We start from the raw sequence: 20286 nt of genomic DNA, 5'->3' as shown, positions 1-20286 counted from the left end.
CGGTGTGGCATTATGTAGGTGCTGACTTTGGATGTTGGTTCTTTCGAATTCTACATTACCCCGGCGCTTGCGTCTCACACACACACATCTCCGATGTCTCCAACATGGTGCTCTATTCAATTAAACTACTTCGAGTCCTGCTGAGTAGGGATCATTTTTCTAAGCCTAAGTAACACCTTATAATCTCCCGCCCAACCAAACTTAGTTCTTAAATATGAACCCTCTAGTGCCCAGTGCCGCCTTCAGACGGTCTTCAGCTGAATTTAAAAAATGTTTATAAAGCTTCATAGTGATTTTTACGAAGTCCGTCCAAAAATTAATTCGGCACTGGAGGGTTAACCTTTTGTTATAATAACCTAATGAAAGCTCGAAAATCGAGAATTCCAAAACACAGAGAAAAACGAATAAAAACCACAATCAAGCTGACGTTAAAAATCTACCAGAGCAAGACAAAGTTCAAGAAGCATAGTGGAGGAAATTTTTCTTTTCGAGTTAACACTCTGAACTGTCGGGGCAGATCTAGCCTATCGTTTTAATCTTTGTTTTAAGCTTTGCTATTTGATACCTTTTTGAACGCATCCGATTTTTGGGCAAATTTGAAATTCTTAGCATTTTACTACTTGCAATCTATTCGATTCTGATCAAGTTGTACACAATCTTCTACGCAAGTTACTCGGAGAGGAAACTGCTATAAAATTACGCCTACTATGAGCAATGGGTGGCTTGGGCGTGAAACATTTCAGATGACTTTCTCTACCAGGAACGGAAACCACATCGGATCAATTTTCGCAAAAAATACATTTTATTTGTACCGCAGTGGACACGACAAAGTACGTCTATATAGGAATCGGGGTGATATTTGAATTTAAGATTGACTTACAGCTGTTACAAGAGTAGTTATTACCTTTTTTTTACTTTATCGAAATATTCAGTCAAAACGTCGAAAACGCTCTCTACTGTGGGTGTTCTGCTTTACTTCTTTGTCGACGAATGACGTATTGTTGATTGGATTGCTTGATTTTGATACTGTATACTGTTTAGTTTTACATGTTTTCTTTCGCGGTCTGCGTGGCACATTTTACAATAGTTATCGCTTTTAAAACTACAAAAGGTACATAAGATCTGAACGTAACAAAACTACATTATTATTCAATCATTCTCCCATATTTTTTCGTAGATTTCGAACGATATTTCAATGGTTTTATACCAACTATTATAGCACGTATGATTTATGTGTTTATCATGTTTTATCGCTTATTTTGAAGCTATTCAACTAATGTAGTGGTGTATTAGTACGGCACAGAACCTTAACTTAGTATCATTGAATAGACTAAACACAGGCTAAGGAGGGGTTTGGCACTTCAACTAAACGGAAAATCTCATGGCTTTTTCTCTTTTTTTGGAAAATGACAGGTGGAAAGATTATTCTTTAATTATTTTTTGTACAGTTATGCTAAACTAATTTAACCCGCAGCCGCTTATTGTTGGACTGCTGTGGGACTGTATCTCTACATATTGGCACATGATCCTCCACCTTTGTTTTTGTGTGTTTTTATTATTCTTTTATTATTTCACTTCTGTTCACTGTCGATAAAATAAGAGCCACATAAGCTTGGAGAAACGCTATTCTACAGAGTTGGTTTCTGGCATGATATCATGATTTTATCACTCTTCTGATGGCAAACGGAAACTTGTACATTGGTTGAAGCATTCTCCGAATCGACTTGTCTTCGAAATTCGGTATATTATTTTTTTAACTCTCTTTCTCTCGCTCTCTCGTTTTTCACCCTTAAAAACCGGACACTGCTCAGAAGAAGTGAAGGAAAGAAATCTATGTAAAATTACTTTGAACTTGCTTTTCCTATTGTTGTTGGAATGTGTCTAAGACAAATCGATTCGTCCCTTGCCACTCTTGTGCACCGTGTCACACGGATTAGCTATTTACAGGTTCTCAGTGGATGCTTAGTTTTAGACTTACTGATTGGAAAACTGGGGATGAGAGTATTTTATTTGTTTTCAATGTACAAAAAGTTACACCAAATCACAACTAGGCTTTCATATATGCTTACGTTACGATGCCCTAACCTAAACGCTACAGGCTACAAATAGTGGCTTTCTCCCCTTCCTTCCGACTTCACCTCCCTGTTAGCTGGGAAGCAGATCACCTTTCATCTATGATGATTTCATATCTTTACACTGCGGAGGAGTGTTCATTTACCTACGTATTAAATTCACTAACTGTGGGGTAAAACTAAACAAACAAAAAAAAAACGAATCTCTTACAAATATGGCACATAAAATTGTGTTCTTCTTCTATTGAGTAATAAATAATTTGCACAAAAAAACTTGAGTTAAATAAATAGTACGCTACACAACTAGATAAAGAAACAATTTTCCTACGAAATCATCGGTTGCTTTGTCTGTCAGTTTCCTCTATTCTTCAGCAGCGACGCTGCGGGCCTCTAGGAAACTAAAAATCTCGCGGTACTCTTTGACGCGGGCAATCATCAGCGGCGTTAGCTTCTTGTTGTTGGTCGTGTCTGCCCGGGCATGGTACTTATCAACTAACAGCTTGACGATGTTGATGTGGTTATGCTGTGTGGCCACGTACAGCAGTGAGTTGCCGTACGCGTCCTGCTCGTTCGGATCGAACCGATAGTACTCGAGCAGATAATCCAGAATGTCCTCGTAGTTTTCCTGAACCAGATAAAGCAGTACGGAAGGTTCGCTGTTGCGTAACCGTTCCACACTGGCACCGTTGTTAAGCAGAATTTTCACTATGTTTAGATTGTTAGACACGACTGCTTTGATGAGGGGTGTTTCCCCGTGGTAGTCGAGGGAATCCAGCTGGCAACGACTGTCAAGCAAGAGTTGTACGAAGCGAACGTTACGCTTCGAAACCGCCAAATGCAGAGGAGTCGTTCCAGAGCGATTCTTAGCGTTGACATCTGCCCCGGCTCGGATAAGCTCCTGGGCAATGTCGTATTCGTCACGTTGAACGCACACGTGCAGTGCCGTCTGACAGAATTCATCCTTATAGTTGACATGCTTTGCTCCAGCTCCTATGAGAATCTGGACGATATCCTTCGATTGGGAGTAGACGGCGTTGATAAAGCAGAGAGGGGCACTGTTGACGTCGACGCCATTCCGCAGCAGAAAGTGCAACATTGGGATGTTGCGGTTCAAGATGGCCATATTGAGTGGCTGAAAATCCGAACTAAGCGGGTAACTGATGGTGGCCCCATGGCGAAACAGTATTTTCATCAGCTTGAAACCATTTGTGTACATTGCAAAAGCCAATGCATTTAGGCCGTACTCTCCGCTGGTGTCAGTTCGCACATCCTGGGCTAGGAGCATTCGAGCTATCCGCAGGAAGCCTTCCTTGCAAGCTATGTTTAAGGGAGTATTTTTCACCAGATTGGTGTTGTTGACCAACTTGCGGATGCCCGAGTTCGTGAGCAGATAGCCAAGGACACGATATCGATTGTAGCTGGCCGCTGCGTGAATTACATTGTTGCAGTTCGAGTAGATTCGAGTCGGGTCCACTTTCCGATCGGCGATCAGGTATCGAACGACGTCTAAATTGTCGAATTCGATGGCCTTGTGCAGCAGGCAAAGTTCACTGGAAAATGATGTTAACTCTGTCCTGGAATCGATTGCCAGTGAAACAATATCTTTCGGATTTTGGTACTGAATCAACCAGAAGACGGGTAGTTTTTCATCTTCGCTCATCACATTAACGTCAGCCCGATGCTGGATAAGTACTTTGCTAATCTCTAGCAGATTCAACCGGCAGGCTAAATTTAATGCCGTATATTTTGTACCGTTTATGGCATTCAAATCGACCCGTTTATTGCGGGCTAGCACTTCCACTGCCTGCAAATTTCCAGAGATAACAACTTTATGCAAAATTGTCATATCGCTCGAATCGCGTCGATTGTAGTCGAATGTCTTCAAACATTGCAACATTTCGCTAACGAATCCATGATTCTCCGAATTCACAAAAAGATGCAGATCTTGGTGAGCATTATAACGATCCAAATTTTTGAGGAAAACTCCCACATCCCCCAGAAACATGGACAAATACAGCACCAGCATTTTGCGGTCCTCGGGTTTCAGTTTACAGTACTGTCCAACTAAGAAGTGTGATTTAACGGTCCGCCTAAGCAAAAATTCCAACGTCCGTTTGCGTTCCTCGCTGATTTCATCGTAGTCCCGATTCAACATGTCGATCATGTCCTTAAAACTCCCAGCAATAGCGCAATCGATCAAACTATAGTGGCAAAGTTCCTTCGATACCAGTGCCCCAAACCGTTTGCCACGCAAGTCGGACCCATTACTAACGTTCTCCTTCAGCAACTGTAGATCACCCTTTCGCACCGACTCGTACAAAATCTCCTGCATCTCAAGCCACGTCCATCGCTCCTTATACCTCTCCTCGAATTCCACCAGCTCCGCAGGAGCTTCCTGTAACTGCACGCTTCCACCATACAGCCGAAATCCGAACTGCTTAAACACCAAAGCATTCAAATAGACCGTCGCACTCGAGTTGAACACCAAAAGGTCCAACACAAGCGAATCCTGCTCCAGATAGCTTTTAAGACTCCTCCCGCTTAAAACCGACACACCGCTCCTTAATCCTCCGGTCGTCATTCCTAGCGCATTCACCGAACCGAGAATTTCAAGCAACTCCAGCAGCGCGAATTCCAACCCGATCTGCACGAACGCTGGCAGTTCCCCCAGACACTCCAGCACACCGTCCACCGTCGAACACTCAAACTTCTCCAGTATCTGAATAATATCGTTCACCTTCGCATCGAACAGCTCCTGCAGCAGTTCCTCGTCCCGCTCACGATACTCAGCTAAAACTTTTCCATCAACGGAAATGCCACGCTGCTTGAAAAATTCTCCCATCACTCGGTAGCGATTTTGCAGAAGAAAAATATTCTCATAATAAGTTCGCCGTAACTTTTCGTGCAGCTGGCGAAAGTCTTCCTCATTCAGCTGTAATCCCATCTCCTTCAGGATTTTGCGCGTAAAATGATGATACTTCGTTGCGTCGTCGATCTTCATTCGACTCCGTACCGGATTTATCCCGAACAATCGATCCGGATCCATCAGCTCCTGCAATTGCTCCAGATGGCGTACCACCACCAATGTTTCCTCGTTTTCACGCACACTACCGTACGGTCTAAGCAACTCCTTCAACGCCAGTGTCGAGTCCGAGATGGAGATCGATTTCGATATGTCATACTTTTGGTAGCTTTGGTGCAGATAAGAATGCACCAACTTCCGAATGCTATCGAAGCATGGATTCGCTCGCAGAGCCCGATAGACGACGGAGAAATTGCTCAATGTTACCCGCAGCCTTGTCTGGTGGTACTGCATGTGGTAGAATCGGAAGTGAATGTTCTTCTCGATAAACGACAACAGCTTCAGCTCATTCGCCATCCCCAGGTACATCTTCTTCAGTTCCCGTATGATGTTTGCGGTTTCTTCCTCATTGTAGAACACGTGATCGAACTGAATGTGACTAAGCGTGTGCAGATTGTGATCACCAACGTACTTGGCGAATGATTTTACCTGTGCTAAATTTCGCAAACGGTAAGCCGTTCCCAGGAACGTCTTGTACGCCTCAATCAGCTGAATGTTTATCACGTACAGGAAAAAGCGATATACCGAGCGAAGACTGTCCTGCATTAGTTTGTACTGGCTCATGTCCAGCGACTTGTTAGCGAAATACTTTGCCAGAGAATACTTTTGCGAGAAGAAGTCCCGGATGTCGTGGTTCTTGTTGTCAACCTTCACCGAAGCCAGTACATGATCGAGAACATTGTCCAACATTCGAACGAAGGCCGGATTATGATCGCAGCTTCTTTTCGACTCATCTATCAACTGGAGAACCCTTTTAATCGCTAAGATACACAGTGATTCGTTCGCCAGAACGTCCATATCCACGATAATGGCGTTTTCCACATAGTACGCGATCTTTTTCACCGTATACATTTGCTTAATTTGATCGAAGCTTTTCTGTATCCGCCGAAAGACAACCCGACTCCGTCGGCAGATTTTTCTACTCAGCGCTTGCAGCTCACGTGAGTTCACTTCCTTCTCGATGAGTTTCAATTTATTTCTACTCAGCTCAGCCACGGTTCGCTGCTTAATTTTACTCAGTTCTCGACGGCTCACCACGAACTGTGCCTGTCGTTTCGATAGTCTCAGCTTCGGATGTTTCCGGTTCCACAGAGCCGCGATTGTTTGCCGCTCCGCACCTTGCAAGTTGCGGATAAAATCCTCCACACACCACTTCGCCCTGTCATGCTCTCCTTGAACACCATCCTGTAGCAGGAGGAATTCCTTCTGTCGGATTTCATTCATTACCTTTTCCTGATCGGCAGCCGTCAGTTGCCCGTCCTGCGTCGCAGCAATCCGTTGCAATTCCACACTAGCACGCTTCCTCCTTGCGATGTATCGCAGCAGGCGCTCCTCGCGAATGCACGCGATGAGATCCAACAACAGCTGCGCCGTCCATTGAAAGGAGACCCCGCTTGGCCTTCGTCGGTCCCCCACCGTTGTCGCCTGTAGCTCGGAGCAAACCGCCTCCAAGTACGACATAATCATATTTTTATTAATAACAAGCTTATAAATCTCGAAGCCGACGTGTTTCTCCAAGATGGCTAAAAATACCCCGATCAAGTAGGTTATCTCCGAGAGGGGAACGTGTTTGTAAAGTTTCCGCTCGCGTCGCCGCTCGACGTCCTCCAGAAAGTAGCAACACTCACAAATCATTCGCAGCCTTAGAACGAACCTGTCATCAAGATCGTTCAAATCATCGCCGCCGTAATTTTCCTTTAAATATTTGGTATAGTTCAGTATCAACTCCACCCGTCGTTCAGCCTCTTGATCACCACTTTCGCTGCCTTTCTTCCGGACATTAATGCTTCCTCCTCCAGTACCACCACCCCCACCAGTAGCCGGTCCATAGCGATAGCTATATTCCACCAGTTGATACTCCAGAAAAACCTTCATTCGATCTGCGATCGTCACCCCTTTCACGTTCAGTTCGTCCACCACCCGTCGGATTAGTTTCATTTTGGTGTGAATATCAAATGCCCGTTTCTCCAGGTAGATTTGCAACAGTTCCACTGAGCCACGTCGCACCAGCCGGTAGACTGTCCGATCATCCGTCCACCCTTCGAATTCTTTGCGAATCATAAATTCGGCCACACTGCGACAGCCGCAGTCCAGCGCGAGCTCAGATGCCGTCAGACCATCTCGGTTCTTCAGATCGCAATCACTGCCGGCCCCAATCAGCAGTTCAATCAGTTTGGTCCGGTTGCGTTTGGCCGTCACGGCCACGTGAAGGGCTGTATTTGCCGCCCGCTCGTCCTGATAGTCGATGTCAACCTTCGCCAGTGCCGTGCGGACCGCCTCGTAGTGCCCGTTAGCGATAGCCTTTAGAAAGTCCATTACTGCTTGCTTTTTTTTATTGTTGGTCTGATTTGATGTTTAGTGCGAGTGGTGGCCAGCAAGCTCAGCTAGCATGGTGGTTGTTGCCTCAGGACCAGGATGCTGTTCAGAAGGATGATCTGAAAAAAAGAAATAAAAAAAAAATCGTTAACCACGTGTTATAAAGTTTTCAATTTCACGTATTCGACTTCACATGAAACAAAGTGAAAAATAGTTTAAAAGCTCAATTTTATTTGATTCGTGTTTCAGGTTTTATTATGATAAAATTTCTATAAGGTGAGTTCTCATACCATACAATAGTCTTTTTATAGAAATACAACAGTTTTTATACCGCAAAATATTCTTTTTTAAAAATGCAGCAACAGTTTCAAGAGGATTAATATTTGGTAAACGTAAGTGCCTAAACGAAATTTTAGGTGAGCCAAATTTTTAAGTTCAGAAATCATCATAGTGATTCTTTTATTCTAGTTTTTGATTGACGCAACAATTTTGAAAGGTTTGAAGTTCCAAAGTAAAAATAAAGATCTTCTTAGTACTGAAGAATAATTAAAATTATTTTTTTGTGATTTCAACCTGAGGAAATCACTTTCCGACTTTACTTCTTCTATTTTTTTTTCTTCACTTGTTAACTGATTTTTCAACAAATCCTTCAGACAAGAACCAAGCAAAACTATATTGAACGAATGTTTAGAATTTGAATAATTCTCGCCATCACCCGGCCACTAGGTCTTTTAATTTTAATCTATGCGATGTGTGTGGAATATTTTAATAATTCATTCGAAAAACTGGTTTAACCCTCTAGTGCCCAAGTAAATTTCTAGGCGGGCTTCGGTAAAATCACTATAAATCATTATAAACACTTTTTAAGTACTTATTGAAGCTTTTTAGAGGGTTGACTGAAGCCCGCCAAATGGCGGCATTGAGCACTAGAGGGTTAATTTGTGGGTTAACATGCTCACTTTTTTGCATCTGATAGAGTTTTTTTCTGGAGACCATAATTTTAGGCAACAATTGCACATTTGTGAGAACTCATGCTAACATCAACATATTTTTCCTTAATTTTCTTCGGGACAACAAATCGGAGATAAAGTTAAACTAAAAGGGTCATCAATCGAAAATTTGTGCGTACAGATTTTCGCGATGATTATTTTCGAACTTATGAAGAACAGCTCTATTCTCAATAGCATCAAGAACAAATAAATCTCTCTCTCGCCCACGCGCTCGGATAAGTTGAAACTGATGCTCACTAAAACCTCACCTATGCCGCTGAGAAAAGCCAAAACAAGTATTACAAAAATACGTCTCTTGCTTGTTGAAACCCTTTGGAATAAATCCATATGATGATCGGAATGTTAAAAATGATTAAATGATTGTCAATGATAAAAATGTTCAGGATGAACTATTCAACCGTGTCAGTATAATTAGGGAGCATCTACCCTAACTACACAATTTAAATACAGCTAAATCAATGCAGGTTCGTTATTCTCCTCAATTTGTTGAAAAAGTGGAGTTTAAATTTCTGAAAACTGCATATGAGAGAAAAGATAAGGCGCTTACCGTTATGGGAACTGTCACACCAAAACAAATAACGGCCATGCCAAATCATACAGCGCGTGACATTTAGCGTAACGAGCGCCTTGTCATTTCTCTTATGAACAGTGTTCTCTAAAATCCCTCACGCTCTTCTTCTGCAGCATATGCGCTGTACCAATGTAGCAATTTTTGCACCAAGTTTCTTACTTTTGCTTTGCGTTGTGCTACTACCGCTCGTAGGAAAAATTGACACACTTGCTGCTCACCCACGGCTAAGTGAAACAAGATCAGTGAATCACTCTTGTGAGATTACACAGAACTAGACTGAACACTGAGCCTGTATGAAATCTAGCAAAACGAACTTACTAGCGTTCTCTAGGTTCAACCAATCGGTTTCCGATTTTCAACAAAATTTCTAAGTATAGTTAGTTCACAGACAAACAGACGTGCCTCTTCGAACAGAAATCCTGAAAAATTTTCGTCCTTATTCTAAACGTAACACTCATGCGCCACCATTTGAGCTTATTGCCTACTAACTTATTTTCGTAAAACGGTTTTTGTTTGAAATAATAAATGTGCACGCTTACTCAAAGCGGCACACTGTGGTCGGAGGCCGGAAAAAACCTCGATTTTCCATGTCAATATTTTTGATGTTTTGCATTTATCCGAAGATTCTCAAACTGTTAATGACCTTTTCCCAAAGTTTTATGAGAATCCCTTAAGATATCGATTTTTGGTAGCACTTTGAATGTTGCTATATCAGGCAATTTCTATGATTTTTATGTTTTAAAAACACAAGCTTAACTTCAAACCCCTGTAACTCCTTTAGTCTTGATCCGATTTTGATTCAACAAGTTACATTTTGAAGGAAAATTCATGTACTTTCTGGTTGATTTTTAAGACTTGCCAAAAATACAACCAATTTCTCAATCGAGGTAAAACATATTGCAGTGATGCCAAAAGAAACATGTATTTCTAATTTCATTTCTACCGTACAATTTTATGAAACGGTTCGAAACGATCGGATAATCAACAGCCTATGACAACTGGATAATCACCAAGCCTATGGAACTCCGCCTGTTACGGTTCTCTTGGTTCAGTTTAGCCTTTACGAACAAACTTGAATTATTGAGAACTGAAGCAGAGGGTCCAAAGCCCCTGTAAAGAAGGATGGTTGCAACAGCTCTTAACCATGGCTGTTGCGTAAAATCCAATGGTTTAAACCCCTAAGCTGAGGTGTTATGCGACCCGTGCCGATGGATGACGTGGTGGTGGGGGGGGTTTAAGAAATACCCAGCCTCTAATGGAGCCTGTGGAGCACCAGGGCACCCTTCACAGTAATTAGCCCTTACTGCGGGTCACTGATGCAGTGGACTCTTTTATGGAACACTTCAATTCAGAAAATTCGGCCACCGGCAGCCTTTCTTTGCCGGTACCTATGAACTTATCGGAGCGCAGTCCTATGAAAACAAACGCACTGGGCGGAACGGAGGAGATGGAGCATAAGGACGACTTCAACCTCGACAGCGAATCGCTGGACGGAGGACCCTCTGTTTCATCCCTAACAGACACGCGGCAGGACAATTCGAGACATATGGCGTCTCGGGAGTCCATACTGCTGGCCCGTCGACTGTTCACGGAAGCTTCAATAGGTTGGGCTCTAAGCTCATTCGACCCTATGAAGTCTCCAGGTCCAGACGGCATACTACCCATTTTTCTACAAAAATCGGCCGCAGCTATCACGTCCGAACTCATCAACCTCTTCAGAGCCAGCTTTATCCTGGGCCATATTCCGGATAACTGGCTGAGGGTGAAGGTAGTGTTTATCCCCAAAGTTGGAAGAAAGGACAAAACCCTACCTAAAACTTTCAGACCCATGAGTCTGACTTTATCACTTCTCAAGTTGATGGAGAAAATAATGGATGAATATTTCCGTGATGAGTTTCTTAAAGACTCCCCGCTGAATAGGAACCAACATGCCTATCAAAGCGGCAAGTCAACAGAAACTGCTCTTCACAGCTTAGTGACGTTGATTGAAAAGTCCCTGAGTTATCAGGAGACGGCGCTATGTGCCTTTCTTGATATTGAAGGGGCCTTCGATAACACGTCCTTTGCATCAATTAATACGGCTCTCTCCAATAAGGGAATCGACCACACTTCAAGGAGCTGGATACACGCAATGCTCTCTAGCAGAGTGATCACAGCAACCTTGGGGGGTTGGTCTGTAACAATGTCAGTGATCAAGGGATGCCCGCAAGGAGGAGTTCCCTCCCCCTTGTTATGGTCGCTAGTTGTCGACGCACTTCTCAACAAGCTTTCACTGCTTGGTTACGAGGTCATTGGAATCGCCGATGACATCGTCCTCATCGTCAGAGGTAAAGATGACGCAACTCTGTCGAGCCGAAAGCAAACGGCTCTGAATACCACCATGTCACGGTGTTTACAGGAGGGTCTAAACATAAACCCCTTTAAAACAGTCCTAATTCCATTCTGCAGACGAAGGAAGATCTCCATCTCTCCTCCAATACTTAATGGAGTTAGACTGGGCTTCAGCAATGAAGTCAAATACCTCGGAATTATTCTGGACAAAAAAACTGAACTGGTCTGCACAACTGGATCATGCCGCTAAGAAAGCAATCTCAGCGATCTGGGCCTGCAGAAATCTGTTCGGTAAAACCTGGGGACTGAAACCAGACTTGGCACTCTGATCTTACAAGACCATTGCCCGACCAAGAATCACCTATGCTGCCCTAGTGTGGTGGCCTAAGGTGAACGAAGTGACTGCGCAAACCAAACTCAAAAAAGTTCAAAGACTTGCATGTCTTCCGGTTACCAGCGCTATGCGGACAACTCCAACTGCAGCCATGGAAGCTATGCTTTGCCTACTACCTCTACATCTTCATGTGAAAAAGGAAGCAGAGCTTGGTGCTCTAAGGCTGCAAAGGTGGAAAACTATACTTGAAGGGGACCAAATCGGCCACCTTCGCATACTTAGGGAGTTCAAACTAACTCCGCTATTAACCTCAGTCTCCGACTGGATGGACGTTAGGACCAACATGTATATTCCATATAGAGTGATTGAAACAAACCGCTCTATGTGGAACAATGAAGGGCCTAATCTTCCACCTGGCATCGTCAGTTTTTATACGGATGGCTCGAAAATGGGATCCCTAACGGAATCGTTTTTCAAGCAGAGGTATAAGCCATATATATCTGCGCAAAAATATGGCTGCAACGCAACTACAGACATGTGAAAATCGGTATATTCTCGGACAGTCAAGCAGCACTACTAGCACTTAAGTCCGTCAAATGCGCTTCAAAACTTGTTTGGGAATGCATTGAAACTCTACGGGAACTTTTCCGACAGAATTCAGTTTTTCTGTTTTGGGTGCCCGGACACTGCGGAGTCGAGGGTAATGAACACGCTGACTACCTAGCACGACAGGGATCAGCTCAGCGGTTTATTGGCCCCGAGCCGTTTCTGGGTACGTCCATTTCCGCTATCAAAAGCGAACTACTAACTTGGGAAAGGCTAGAAATAGTATCCCAATGGCAACAGGCACAGGGTTGTAGACAAGCTAAACAGCTTATCTATCCGAACCCTGGAACCGCCAGAAAGTTACTTAGTCTAAATCGTAGTGACCTACGGATAATTACGGGACTCCTTACCGGACACTGTCCCGCTTTTTATCATTTAAAGGAAATCGGTGTAGTGTTGAACGACACCTGCCGATTCTGCAATTCTGAATCAGAGAGTTCAGAGCATTTGCTTTGCTCTTGCGAAGCTCTTGCTTCCTCTAGGTACAACTTCTTAGGAAATTACCTTTTAACTCCATACCAAGTGTGGAGTTCTAATCCCAAGCAGGTAATTAGTTTCATCAACTATGTTGTACCTAATTGGGGTACAGGTTTACAACAAAACAGCTCTACTCCATCAATGAGTACGAGCAATTCGTAACCTGTGCACAGCAATCGGGGCCCGCCACAAAAGACAATCAGCAAGAATGTCGCAGTGGCATTTCAGTACCCAGTGCCCTTCAGGCATACATCAGGAAAAAAAAATGGCAACTTCATTGTACTTTTCAGATATTTGGGTCCCGTTTTGCACATCGTTGCTAATAGGGTGATATTTAGAAAAATGAAAGCTATGGAGACGTTTGGTAGTCAGTTGTAAAATATTCAGTTTCGCATATTTGAACAAAATGATTGACTGGGAAGTGTACATGAAGTTTTTTCAGTAGTCTCAAGTATTTTCATATAAACTTGAAAACCGCTTTCAGTACCAGGTACAAGATGTATGGAGAGAGAAAAATGGAATTGATGAGAAAAAAATAAATCGTCTTTTATGTATCTAATGACGTCAAAATAAACTGCCGAACGATCTCATATTTTTTCCTAACAGACCTTTAACTTGTCATAGCAAGATCTTAAATTGATTTTTGAGTAATTCTTGATCTTTTTATTGACCCATTTCTCTTGAATTTGTCATTGAACCCCCTGTAACCAACACATCGTTTCAAAGAGAATCACCCAAAAATCAATATTTGTAAAAACCGCTTAACCAATTTGTGCCCGAGAGGTCCATCAATATGAACTAACCAAAGTGGTTTTCTCATTTTATCACTATTTTGAATCATTTAGACTAGGGTTTGCAATCCCGGGAACGATTTCCCGGGAACTACCTTTTCCCGGGATGCCCGGATCCCGGGAATAGAAATATTGATTCCCGGGATCCCGGGATTCCCGAGCTCCTCGAAAAATTTTGGGAATGGGTATTACATTATTTGGGCTTAACGAAAAATTGTCAGCGGGTCTGAAGCGACTGCTAACATTTGCTACAAAAATCGATCATTAATTTCTGGAGTGAACTTGAAAAAGTGTTGTTTTTTAATCCGTTTTTCATGCGAATTGATAATGAAATTGTTAACGATTGTTTGATACGTTTTATTAATAAACTGTGTTAAGAATTTTTTGTGCTAAGAATTTTTTTCCATTCCAGGTTCCCGGGAATTCCCAGGAAATGAGATTTTTCATTCCCGTTTTCCGGGAAATCCATTCCCGGGAATATTTCAAACCCTAATTTAGACACAAAAATATCCTTTTTTAAAGTCCTCATGTCACTAGTGGAACGATTTCAGCGAGAATTGTTTTATATGAAATCCATGAATTTTTGTAAAAATTATCTGAATTTCGCGTTTTTGGTAATAATCCTATGAGTGACTTCAAATCAATTGCATATAAATTTTTTTCTTAATTCTGTCCTTTCCTGCTGAGTACGAATTGTTTCGAGTACTTAATTAAAAAGTAATGACACAAAATTTGAAAAAAATACACCCCTCTCCTAGGTTGAGGGGCTTGACGGTTTTGCAATTAGTGATATCTGGTTTAAATTTGTGAACTTAAATACTATTTTCGGTTATGTATTATACAAGATAGATCCAGTCTACTAAGGCCAGATGCTAGTTGCAAAACACCTCAAACGTTCTTTGAAAAGACTTTGATGGGCTTTTCGCTGGTAATCAATATAAAGAAGCAATAAAACTTAACCTAATACTGCAAACAGCATGACCATTGTAAAATTATTTTAAATGTCTATAAAGCTCATCAGAATCGTTCATTGCAACGGCCGTAATAAGACGAAGTTGAATGTTAATTATAATGATTGGGTGGAGTGTTTGAATCATTTAACACTTTGATAAAAGGTCTGATTGATTGATCTCGTCTTTTACGGATTAAGCAGTTTTAATTGACTATTGTGACAACTAAGACATGCTTTATACTGAGGTGCCGAAAGGGCTCAGTAAAGGAATTTGGTATAGTAATCAAAAGATTGCGTTATCAACTTTCTCAAAGCCAACGCTCAACCAGTAGTTAGACATATGCGCGGTCTTAATTCAGACTTATTTACATTATTTTTATTGTTCAAACCAAATTATTAATCCAGTTTCCTCTTTAAAAAAAAAATGCGAGAAAAATCAAGACTTAGAGCAAACGAAGAATCACGCAATTACCCTGAGGAATACACTCAAACAAAGGTCAATGAAAGAGTGATTAAAGGTAACGGACATGAAACGGGGTAAGTAAGGGATTAAGGCACAACAGGTATGTAAAAAAGCAAATTACTATCACTATTGTTATTACTATTTATCAAATGTTTCATCTGACAAGAGTTCTAATGAATGAAAATATTTAAATATATGTGCGTTTGGGAGGGGTTGCCTTGAGAGGCCCTGGACGCAAACCGGCATACGTGACAAATATTACATACATATATTACAAATGGACGAAATTTATTAACATCAACCACAGTTACAACTATTCTTTTTTTCTTTTTATGCACCTTTCTGCAACTACTATCACTGTTCCCTTCGACTATCCCCTATATTCAATCTTATCTTACTATACGGCATTCCAACGCAGAATTTATTTGACCTCTCGGGCTACTATGATGCGATGCCAAATCTAATCTCTCCACTGGTACAGCATGGAAAGTTTTTAAGCACTGGAGACTTGGCCCTGCGGCCCCCTTCTGTACCCGAAAATGAAAATGAAAATGACACAAAATTTGAAATAAATAAACAGTTTTAATTGTTGAATCAGTTATATTTTTAATTAGCTAGTATAGCAAACCATGCTCTTTTCGTTTTCAAACTGTCCATAACAAATAAATTTCTTTTTAAGGGCCTCAGTAGAATGGAATTGATTATTTAGAATAGGTTATGTTTCCATTTAATTCTACTACAAAAAATCGAATACCCTTTAATCGAATACCGTCCGCAGACGCGTATTTCGGCTGCTACATGTAACCATCATCAGTGCTTATATGCTTGTCTTGAAAAAAAATTTTTGTTCGAAAAAATCGACTTTGTTGGACTTAGAAATTATTGAGCGATATTTTTTGTGAAACGTTGACCGCTTTGAGGCACATGTTCCCAAAGTCCGATTGACTTGAAATTTTTTATGGATGCTTTTTCGAGAAGACGAAACTTTTGAGCACTACTTCTAAGCGAAAACACGATTTTCATTGCCACCCTAACGGAGAGGGGCAAGAGTGTCAAACAAATGATGCTTCGCATCCTTGTTGACTATCATTAAAATAAAATTATAAATCAATCAGTACTAAAAACCTTTTAGAACGGTACTGTTAAGTAATTCAACACAAAAATAAAAATAAACCTGCAAGCAAATCAATTATTCTGAAACGGTATAAAATGTCAATGCTCCTCTTTTTCCGTCCAACAAATCACTTCTGATGTTGTTCAACGAAAAACGACAGAATAGCGACCAAATTTCCGAGCTTCTCCACTGACACAAGCATGTCCAAACTTCTAAATAAATCACATTTTGCAATTAGCATCGTCGAATCATGTTTCTTCGCCGTTCAAAAATAGCTGCACAGCAGCCATTCTTCGCATGTCTTCACAAAGCCAGAGCTAAGCCACTTAATTTCATTCATAAGTCACTGACGAATTCGTGATCAACGAAACATGAACGCGTTTCATTCACATTCGCTCGCTAAAATTATCCAATTTTGCTAACCGCACTTGGAAAATTGCAGTGCAAAGCGAAAACAAAACCGACAAAACAAAATAATTTCATAACACGCATACCAGCCTACTTGGATGGATGACTTGCAGCTCGCTGCTGTACGCAATTGCAGGCAGAGCGTCAGAGTCGTCGGTCGGCAGAGACTTGCAGCTTCCAGCCTTGCCAGCCCATGCACGAGCGGCACAGCAGGCGGCGAGAGTAACTGTACCGGTTGTAAGCATCTCTAGACCGAACCTACCGCACTAACGAGTGCCGGGGAAAAACATAAACAACAGCACAAAACCAGCATCATCATCGCCGTCATCGTCGTCATCGTCATCGCCGTCAACTACAGCGTCAACGATGTTTCGATGAATGAAACGCTGCTGCCAAAGAACCTGCTGCACTTACTTATGCTGCTGCTTCGCTGCGACTTATGCTCATTCTCCCGCTCCTACCAACTCTCTATTTTCTCCCGCGGGTAGGCACTTTGAGGCCGGCCACTTCTCGCACTCTACGCTATGAAAACCTACTCGACGGGCAGTGCGTGACGCTCCACTTACCGGACCCCATTCCACCCGCTACGCTGCCTAGTATGCTTCAACGAACTTTGGAGTGCCTCAATTATTCCGTGTAATTTTCAAATATTTTTCACTTTCGATTCTGGATTTACAGATTTATTATATAAAGCTAAATGCAATCTTTGTCGTCATCGACGACGACAGAAGCGAAAGGAAATTCGATACAACTTGAAACCTCATTTATCACCGGGAGTGAATTATTTTCACCCATTCCAAACGTTCCATCCGGTGGTGGTGTCGTTGGATCAAAGCGGCAAAGCCTGGCTGGCGGTTCCTTTCGCTCGGTACTGCCGGCGTCAAACAATGTGCCGTTTATTGTTTTATTTCCTTGATCCGCCTTTTCGCTTGACGGAGCCGTACTCGTGTCTATATTGTATGCCAAACAGCGCAGGCCTGCGAGCGGAGGTTACACAGTTCACAAACCAGAAGCCGCCACCAACGGTACCGTAAGTGGTGATAATTAGGGATCCCAACAAGTACAAGCCCCCCTGTCGCATTCGTTCGTCGCAGGGCAGAAGCAGCGTAAACATGTGCTCCAATTTTCCAACTTCACTCTAACGACGATGGAGAGCCGATGTACGGCGGTTGTATGTCTGCTCATTGTGTTTGCTTTACGTTCAGACTTCGCCGGCGGAACGGACAAACCGAACCGGAGAACATATTTTAAATGTCGAACAAACACTTTAAACGAACAACAGTAACAACAATAATAAAAATGAACCGACTTTCCTCCAACCCCGTCCTTCTCGAGAAGATTCCGACGGTTGCCGGATGCTGCGGCTGCTGCTGTTGCTGCAGTTATTGCAAACCGTTGGACCGTCACCGGTAGACAACGAGATGACAGCCGCGCCGCGGATGAAAGACAAAAGAATCCAATGAAAGCCGAGTATCGAAGCAAACGAGAAGTAGGCGATGACGGCGGCTAGTTTTTTTTCGTCAAAAAGTATAAATAAAACAGATGTTTGTTATTATTGTTCGAATGGCGACATTACCAGCCAAAAGTGTTGGCACTTTCCCCGCCAGAACAGCGCACTGGATTGTATAGCACGTAAAGTTCGGTACCGAATTTGCCCCGAAGTGTGATTTATCGCGAACAAAGGCGAGATCGGCCGACGACGTCCAAACAACAACACGATAATCACCCGTTGCAGCTGCTGTCAACACTTAGAGACGGGACGTATGCGCTGTCACTTCGGAATGAGAAGCGTATTGTCTCTTTTACAAAGTGCCGAATCGTAAGTAGGATTATTAATAAGGTGGCTAACTCGTGTTGTTGACAGTATTTACACGTGTTCGTTAATCTTGACGGAACAACTGCTGTAGACAGCTAACAGTACGGGAGAAAAATATTCGGGTCGATGACTGATAATTGAGAGCGTTAGAAGTCAAATGGAAATAGATACACTAGAATTTGTCACTATCAGGCAATAACGCAGGCCTTTTAATAATAGAGCTGATCTAATCATGTCTTACACAGTAAGAAAATTCCTAATGAAATACAGCACTTACATGATTTTCTCATCTAAACTTCAGTTGCTTCTGGCGTAAACTACGATTTTGTTCGACAATTATGTGCAATACCATTCAAATTTACGTGGAATATCATGGATCATCATCTATCATAAGCGATGGACCCAACTCTTTATATGCATTTGACATAAGTTTTGGCACTTCTTCCAAACTGTGTACCTAAATAAATGATTTTGTTTCTTTACGATCAGTGCAAGATGAATCCGAATAACGATTTTATCAATGAATTAACTTAAATGTGTGTATAAAGACCTAACCTAACCTGACGGCAAATCGCTTCCAAGCAAATATTGGATTGCAACAAATTAGAACTGAAACAAGATTTGTGTTAAATACCATAAAATATCGATTTTCTCAAAACTTTTGCGATTTTTTATTTTTATTTTTAAGAGCAAATTTACACATTTTCTCATCAGTAAGGAATAGTGGAAGCAGTTTCAGGCATAACAAAGATAACAAAAAAATATTTCGTCGAGTCTCCATAACATACTACTTATAATTTTTTGAAAGATATTTCAGTTAAAAAAAAGTTAAAAAACTTGCAAAAATATTAACGCGAAAATGAGTTTTCTACAATTTTTGAAACATTTTTCAAATTCTATCAAACAGGCGAAAACCCCAACCTGAAACAAATATTGTTTGGGTAAATTTGATTTCTGATTATGATTGTACTACAGAAACACATAACACAAATATTTTGTGAAAAAGGTTTTCAGTGAATTTTTATCAAAAATTATCATAACTTTTTTGATTTTTTATTTTCAACAAAAATGAATTTTGGAGGGAGGTTAAATCTTGGATTTTTCTATATAACAGAAGCCAAGATTTTTGTTATTCTTCTCTTACTTTTTCTGAAAATATTCAGTGTATTCGAGATTTATCGCTTTGACAGCTATTTTTAACATTCGCAAACACTTTGCTGTCTAGCGCAAGAACCCACGATTTCTAAAACACAAATCTAGCGAAAGCTTAACGGAAAAAAATCATCTGCTATTTTACAGCCACAGATATATATTTTAACGTCTTGTAAAAAATTTCTTTTGAAACCCCTCCTGAAGAAAAATCTACAAATGTGCTACAGAATGTTTGCTCTAATAATTAATTCATTCAAATTATTTTTTTTTCCTCATCTATACATTCAAATTATCTTGCAAGATATAAAAATGATTATTCCTCTGTGTTGCTGAGGAAAACAGCCGACTGACATTTTCCTTAACAAAGTTTAGGATATCTGTTAATGATAGGATATAAATAGTTGCTCTTTGAAAAAAAACCGTAAATTAGTCCTAAGTACACTAAAGTCGCCTTTTACGCGGGGAATACGTGCCGCGTAAAAAAAACGCGTAAATTCCGGAATCCGCGTAAAAAAAACCATCGTTAATTATGCATTCCGAGTGAAGAGAAACCGAATTCCGGGCAAAAAAAATACCGCGTAAATTCCGGAATCCGCGTAAATTCCGGAATCCGCGTAAAAAACCGCGTAAATTCTGGAATCCGCGTAAAAAAGCCGCGTTAAAAAAAAACGCATAAAAAACCGCGTAAAAAGCGACCTTAGTGTATTCAACTTTGTGAAACCAACTTCAAATAACCTTATACTTCTCCAATTGGGGATTTTTGTTTGATTTGAGAATAAAACCCTGCTATA

General features: G+C 41.4%; 1 protein-coding gene across 5 annotated transcripts in view; it reads right to left on the bottom strand.

Moving 5' to 3' along the window:
• Positions 1–779: 779 nt before the first annotated feature.
• Positions 780–20286, bottom strand: part of LOC129726745 (uncharacterized) — a 100902-nt gene continuing 81395 nt past the window's right edge. For all 5 annotated transcript variants that reach the window (XM_055683791.1, XM_055683793.1, XM_055683792.1 and 2 more), the window contains one exon: positions 780–7589. In XM_055683791.1, coding sequence (XP_055539766.1) covers positions 2434–7470 — 5037 coding nt within the window. In that variant the 5' untranslated portion in view covers positions 7471–7589 and the 3' untranslated portion in view covers positions 780–2433. The remainder of the gene's footprint in view (positions 7590–20286) is intronic.

This window comes from Wyeomyia smithii, chromosome 3 (assembly GCF_029784165.1).
Source record: "Wyeomyia smithii strain HCP4-BCI-WySm-NY-G18 chromosome 3, ASM2978416v1, whole genome shotgun sequence".
Taxonomy (NCBI): Eukaryota; Metazoa; Arthropoda; class Insecta; order Diptera; family Culicidae; genus Wyeomyia; species Wyeomyia smithii.
This window is presented reverse-complemented; position numbering and strand designations above follow the sequence as displayed.